The sequence below is a fragment of the Galleria mellonella genome, unplaced genomic scaffold, assembly GCF_026898425.1.
Source record: "Galleria mellonella isolate WM207_F2 unplaced genomic scaffold, CSIRO_AGI_GalMel_v1 utg38, whole genome shotgun sequence".
Taxonomy (NCBI): domain Eukaryota; kingdom Metazoa; phylum Arthropoda; class Insecta; order Lepidoptera; family Pyralidae; genus Galleria; species Galleria mellonella.
In genome coordinates, this window is record NW_026442090.1 from 10,195,371 (window position 1) to 10,203,090 (window position 7,720).

The window sequence follows — 7,720 nt, forward strand, 5'->3', positions numbered from 1 at the left end:
TTTAATCCAAGTTTTTAATTTCAGCACGTGCTTCAATGTATCATCATAAAATACTGTTTTTACCTTGTTCTCCAATTCTTAAGCTTTAATAAACATTTTTTTGTTTACGCTTTACTCCGTTTGAATGAGTTCCGAGAATTATTTGTGTAAACATTTAGCACTCACCGTAGGTGGTCCAATGACGTAAGTACTTGGCTAGCAAATGCAAGGGGGGTATCTATCAATCTGAGTGACTGATGATCCAAATAATAAAAATGTTAGGCATATACCGAAATACTATATTTTCCAACACTATCCCAATTCTTAAATTTATATATTTAAATAAATAATATACTTGTAAGAGATTTTTTATACCTGATATAAAGCTTGAATAATCTCCAAATTTCTTTTCGCTATTCATAGTGGCAAATTTTCAGTATACCATATCATGACGATTAGCTACGGTAGTACAGAGTACCATAACAACCTTAATCCAAATTTATGTTGTCTCTTCTGTAAAACAATTAATTGTATTGCCTATTTACCATTTAAATTATCGACATTAGACACAACAGCGCACGCGTCACACCAGAATTAGGACGATGATAATCGAACCTATACAGATGTATCACAAAGAAAGAAACCACTACAAAGAAAGCTACTTGCATTATATAACAGGTAGATGTAACACCTAAATCGTAAAGTGATGTGAGTTATAACAACCTGCAATACAATTTCCAAACATTAGATAAAAGCTTAGCGACACAGATTAAAACGGAAATTTTCCAATAGTCTAACAATAATATCTTATCATTCTATCAGTAAAATCTTAGCAAAAAGAGACTACAGTTACTAGGTTAGGTACCTAGCAATATAGCAAAACAATTTTTATCATAAATATTACCTTGCTAAAAATATTATACCTAAGTACATGCAATGCAGTAAACAATACAATAAATTATTATTAGTTGTCTATTTAAAAAAAAAGTGTGCTTTGATTTAAATCTTAACGACTTTAAGAAAGTTTCTTACACAAAGTCTATATCACATTGTAATAACTGCTCACACAGAATTCACTTTTCGCGAAACTGATATTCTTAGTAAAAGTAACAAAATTCTGTAGGATTTTGTATCATCAACATTATATCAGCCATTATCTGTCCACTGTTGAATATAGGTCTCACCGGAACGGTCCTGAACCATCTACATCCACTGACTTCTTGCAATAAATTTGAGATCGTCACTCCATCTAGTGAGGAGGTCGTCCTACACTGTGTTTAACGTACGAGCTCGTCACTCAAGAACTTTTCTTGTAGTAGTCTAAGGAGGAGGTCTATGGACAGCAGTAGATAGATAATGGCTGAGATTATATTTCATAAACAATTCCTTTTTTTTTATACAACTTAGAATGGTAAACAAGCTGACAGCCCACCTGATGGAAAGTGGTAACCGTCGCCTATAGACATGAGCAGTACCATGGACATAACAGAGTATACTGTTTCGCCCATGATACCCCCCATGCGTTGCCATTCCTAAGGACTCAGGTGTTATTCCTCTGTACCCAGTAAATTCACGCCATATCCCCCACCCTTTAAACCGAAACACAACCATGCACACACAACTGCTTCACGGTTGAAACACGAATGGGACAGATGTACCCAAGCAATCGACTTTTGTACAAAGTCTCCCTCTAGTATTATTTCCATAACATTGCATAAAAAAAAAAAACTACGTCATACACATATGACAGATACACGTACGCACTGCAACCGTTGATTACATTAGGTTCGGAAAATTTCAGTGTTTTTTTACGTGTAGATTATCCGTGTGATTTTTATATAACACGGATTATTTACTTCTATAGGGTGTTGATGTCCATTATGATAATATCAGAAAAAAATTATATCTTTGATAATATTTAGGTACCCGCCGCGCGTGCGGTCCGCGTGATAACTTAGCCCGTGCGATTGCAGACATCGTGATTCGCACATAATATTATGTGCGCAAAAAGTACGCAACGCGCCACGCACAATACAGACCAAAAAGTCTAGCTGCTTAAATTTCCAAAGTTTAGTGTATTTATTTCTTGTAATGCCTCCGATACGAAGCCATATTTACTATTAATCCATTCATAAACATTCAAATTGTTTTTTTTGGAATTTAGGAGCAAACAAGTCTGCGCTTCACCTAGTGGTAATTACCGCATGCCCATAGGCACCATCAGAGAAATTGCAGATGTGTTGCTGGTATTTTAAAAAGAAATATGTTCTAATTTCGCAAGTTTCAAATTAGTACCTAAACTTTTCTTATTATTTCCAAATAGTGGTGGGCAATCCTAAAAGAATTACTGTGACCTTACACAACGTAAATTGCATATGTAGGTACATATTTTTTTGTTCTCAGTTTGTGATGTCGTAAATTAAAAGACCATATTTATTAAGAATCGTAAAGCCACGGATATTAATTTAAAAAAAAGGATTTTTTTATTACGAATGGCCACAGTATGCTAAATCTAAAAAAATATGCGAATATTATAGGTAATAAATACTACAAATAATAAGAAATCAATATGTTTGCAACGCGATCATACGACAGTTTTAAATGTTAGTTTATAAAATCTGACGTTCTACAGGAAATTAATATTAGACATTTAATAAAAACAGCATGTTACTTCATGTTATTAAATCAGGGCTTACGAACAAAGTGATATGGACTACGGAACCCATTTTTACGCTTTCAAATAATAGCTTGATTTACAAACATAAGCTTTATGTCAATTTTATATATTTTTTGCTTTTTCACTCGATTTAATTAACGGAATGTTATTTGTTAATGTATATGGCTCAAATGCTACATACCTGTTGACACTTTAAGAGGTTTACTATCAAAATATAGCACTTGTAATATCACAATGAGTATATAGTAGTTATTACTAATAGTTTTATTACATGCAACAAATTTAATTCAAATGAATGAATATAAAACTCCGGTTACAGGTGTTTGCAATTTGAAATCTTATCTGTAATTAGCAATCCGCCCTGATTCTTCTTATAGATTTTTTTAAATAATATTATTATTCGCTAATAATGTAGCTTTCTATAAGTAAAAGAATATTTAAAATGTAATTAATATAATAACATATTTCCAAACCTGAAATAGACTACAACAAACAAGCTATTTGAAACAGCTTGTTTACAAGTACTTAGCTGATTTCTGTACAAAGTTTCGCTTTATCAACGTGCACCGATATTTTTATCACCTTTATGTTGTAGATAAAGGCTATGTTTTATATCCATTCCGTGTTGAATGGACATAGATCATGACGTAACGTCTCGTCAGTTACGTCACAAGTGTTAGGCAACTGAGGGAGAGAAGGGGGAGAACATTATTAGTAATGGGGACTTGTATCTCTTTTTACTTGCAATATAACCTGTCATATCAATCTCCACGCGGCCCCCCTGAATTCGTCATAATGACCAAATGACCTAACTTTTTCCTCACTATTTTACTCCACTGATATGCCGTCATTGTATAACAAATATAGAGATTATAAGGGAAGAAGGGATTAACTAGTAATGCGGAGTACCAGGCCCATTGCTAGCAATATATCCTGTCAGGTCGACCTCCAAGTAGTCCCCCCTGGAAACCATTGTTCTGAATTCCTGGTATATTTTTCACGTAGAGCTAACTGACCTGCCTTTTCATCTCACCTATCATCCCTCACTGGTGCCCCACCAACGTACACCATTAGCGCAGGCAGGGTAACCATTCCATTAAAAAATAGAGAAGTGCGCCATTCCATCTCTATCCTATTTATTTTTATAAAATTGTTGTAAGGGGCGACTACCATAAAAAAGAAAGTCTAATTATACCAAACCGCCTGGTATACTGGCGAGCGCCTGGCGGGGTACCATTGAAGGATAAGTAAAAGTAGAATCAAGTCAGTTGGTTCATCGTGACGAATTCATCAGGTATTCATCACGATAATTTCTTTAGGATCCATTCTTGACAGAAAGATATCAATGAGTTTTAAAGATTAAGTTAAAAATACACTGTCATACTGTTAATTTAAAATTGACACTATTCCAAATGACACAAGGTCTTAATTAAAATAACTATATTACTAAATTGCAACAAATCTGTATTATTCACTTATTTGGCTCCATGGCACACCAAACAAATCGATAAAATCATCTCCGTTGCCGAATACACACCAGAGACACTAACATTGGTACAAGTTTTGAAGCTTACATCAACAGAACCAGTAAGGGGTCGCTTTACAACGAGATCGGCATATCAGTCGCCTATTGAACCGTGGCCTATTGTACCGGTAATAACTGGACAGCGGCCGCGGCAAGCGGCTCCTGATAACGTTTCCATATTGTACCACACAAATCTACACTCAGTGGCGTAATTCTGCTGTCTGTCACACTAATATGAACTTTATTGTTATTACACAACTTTTTTTTGAAAACATAAAATAGAAAAATAAAAGTATAATTCTTTTGAAAATTTGTATTAACAAATTGAAATGTTTTCTAAGTTGATAAGGGCGTGATGTGAGTAGAGACAGCATGTTCGCGGGGGACTGGCAAGCTTATCAGTGCGTTGTCATTCCGAGACGTTTTATAAGTAAGCGAAGCGTACGACCGCCATCATTGTCCGTAGCGACCGCGCAGTGACCAGTACTAGTGTTAGCTCGCAGACAGTGGATAAGTGTTACGATGTTAGCGTTTCCGCAATGGAATTTGGAGATACCCAACGATGGGTGTAGGATCCAACGATGGATGCCTGTGGACAGGTTCGCGCCCTACCTGGCCAGACCTGTGGTGCTGCCGCCGCTTCCCCCTCAGGTGCGAACACATTTAAAAAAAAAAAAGGAATAAAACAAATACTATATTTAAATGTGTAAAAAAATTACAAAGCGCTATAAGTTACTAAGACAGAATTTATCCTTTTTGCAGGCGGAAGACGAAGATTCATCAGGTGGTTCATCCCCTGAACGTAACACGAATGAGCCTAGTGTAGACGGGGGTGAAACGGTGTGCGGATGGCGTGGATGCGGCGATCGGTTCCCGAGCGTGGCCCGCCTGTCGGCACACGTCGCACGCGCGCACGCACATGCGCTCAGAGATGGACTCTTTTACTGTGGGTGGAAGGGGTGCCTAAGACCACAAAAAGGATTTAATGCTCGGTAACTAAATATTTTATATTCTAAATTAATTTTGACAAACTACAAAAAGGAGGTTTTAATCTATAACATTTGCGTTGTTTGTGTACAAGTATTTTTATATGATTATCAATAGCAAAACTACAAGCCCACTTGATGTTATAACTGTGAACATTTTTTAATTACATTTGTGAACATTTCTTTTCACTTATAATCGAAAGGCTTTACTTCCGTGTACCATGGATAACAAACTTGCTACTAAAACAAACTATATTAAAAACTTACCTATTTTTTCTTTTGTCTGCAGATACAAAATGTTAGTACACGTACGTACTCACACGAATGAGCGCCCGCACATTTGCAATCAATGCAACAAGAGTTTCTCCAGAGCAGAAAATTTGAAAATTCACCTAAGATCCCACTCTGGAGAAAAACCCTATATATGTCCATATGAGGTAAGTTCTAATAAAATTAATATATATTTTTTCATAATAAATATCCACATTTATCTATTTATTGCTTCCTTATTAAATTTTCATTAGTCATGTCAATATTATTTAAAATATATGAATGCATATTTAAAACAGTCAATATATTCCTCTGACTACCCTTGGGCTTATAGTCACTATAATGCATAAAACATAATTGTCTTCAATTATGTTTCCTTAATAGAAAGTACGGTTAGATATTATCAAAATGAATCACGATACGTTTAATTAATAATAACTGTAAATCAACAAACTTAATGATGTTACTGGTACAACTCGGTTCTATAGTTCTACTAATCATCATATAAGTACCTACAATAGCCAATCGATTAACACGAATGCAGTTTGTAATTAAATTTACATTAAAATATGTATTTATTTGTCTACAGGGCTGCGGCAAAGCATACTCAAACTCAAGCGACCGATTCAAACACACGCGCACTCACACAGTCGACAAACCTTATTGCTGCAAAGTACCCGGCTGCAACAAGAGGTACACGGATCCATCCAGCCTAAGGAAACATGTCAAAACCAACAAACACTTCACAACTGAGGAGGCACAACGTCGCGAATCATCTGACGAAGTGCAAAGTTCAGAAACATTTTCACCGCCACGAGAGAACAGCTCGTCCTACAATGTAGAGCCTTCGTCACCACTACAAAACCCGGCATATAGTCCAAACAGAAATACTATATCACCGACCATACCTCCTTACAATCCTATATTGCCCACTATGAGTCCTTCGATCTCTCCACCTATAGGATACTCCCCTTTGATTAATCACATAACATACATAAGACCAGTTGAAACGGCATATCCCATAAGGGTTCCCACACACGAAATGTCATATTTTGAGTACACGCAAATGTATGAACAAGCACATAGAAGTTATTACTCAAGTAGTGTCACATATCCGGTATTAAGGCAAAGTGTAAACGAAAAAGTATACACTTATGAGGACCAGCCTCCATTCGATGATGTACCAATTAAAGAGGCCAAACCAACAGAAAGTTATAGTCCAGCTGAAGACATGCCTTTGAACTTAATATGCACCAAACGAATTGAGTGCAAACCTATTGAAGAGCTCGTCAGGCGTGACTTACCTTTAGATTTAAGTACTAAGAGTTAAAACTATTTATTAAATTATTTATTACTACCTCTATGTATTATTTCAATTATTTCACAATAATAATTTATAGAAAAATTTAATAATATAAAAAGTCCAATCAAATGTTGGCACATAGTTCAGCATATTATGTGCCAACATTTGATTACATATTACAAAACAGATATAAAGAAATTCATGTCTACATAATAATGAAATAACTCTAATTATTTATTATCTTCGTCAATATCGTAGGTAAATTAAAGGTATTAGAAATCAACACTAAGTATAAGATATAGAAAAATATGTAGTATAGTTTATCAATTTATTTCAATATCTTCTAATATTAAATAGGTAAAATCTGACATTTTTCTGAAAACAAACATACCTACAACTTTGTCTATTATATAGGTAATAAGTAAGATATGCTCGAATGCAAACAACAATTTCTTATAGTAGATTACTACATGCAATTTTATAGCAATAAATTTGTTATAACTTTAATAAAAAAAAAAAATACAAAACAGTGCAAATACTGCGACTGCATAGGTATTTCTATTCGACTATGTATATATATTTAAGTATAGAGGAACAATGCAATGAAATTAATAAATACAACGAAACTTAACACCCTAGTTCTTAAGAACTTCAACGCATGAGTGCCCGGAAGCATCTCAATGTTTTTTGTAATGTTTATGATCCAATTTATGTGGATATACTACAGATAGCACCGTCCATGAAATAAAACGTCAGCTTGTTTACCGTTTCAGGTTGCATAAAAAATACTGAAGTGGGTCAGTCAAAAATTCAAATTGATAGAAATTCAAACAACTAATCACTCTTTCGAATCAGACTAATAAACCACTAGCCCCCCATGTATTCTCGTACCTTCCATAAAGATTATTTCTTTAATAGGATGCTAATCACCCAATTAGGGATAATCCTAGATAAAATCCAGGATATTGAATAGGTGTTTA

At 34.8% G+C, this 7,720-nt stretch overlaps 1 protein-coding gene across 1 annotated transcript; it reads left to right on the forward strand.

The window, feature by feature from the left end:
- Nucleotides 1–4,614: 4,614 nt before the first annotated feature.
- On the forward strand, nucleotides 4,615–6,794 carry LOC113522803 (zinc finger protein GLIS3-like). Its single transcript, XM_026908621.3, has 4 exons — nucleotides 4,615–4,832; nucleotides 4,944–5,173; nucleotides 5,457–5,604; nucleotides 6,027–6,794. Exons 1-4 carry the CDS (start codon nucleotides 4,704–4,706, stop codon nucleotides 6,765–6,767), a joined length of 1,248 nt encoding a protein of 415 aa, XP_026764422.2. The 5' UTR covers nucleotides 4,615–4,703; the 3' UTR covers nucleotides 6,768–6,794.
- Nucleotides 6,795–7,720: the final 926 nt, after the last annotated feature.

Bases quoted from the DNA above. Each gene is read 5' to 3' on its own strand.
- LOC113522803 (XM_026908621.3), top strand. From the start codon at position 4,704: ATGTTAGCGTTTCCGCAATGGAATTTGGAGATACCCAACGATGGGTGT. The intron at 4,833-4,943 runs GTGCGAACACAT...TCCTTTTTGCAG, and splicing joins TGCCGCCGCTTCCCCCTCAG to GCGGAAGACGAAGATTCATC. The intron at 5,174-5,456 runs GTAACTAAATAT...TTTTGTCTGCAG, and splicing joins CAAAAAGGATTTAATGCTCG to ATACAAAATGTTAGTACACG.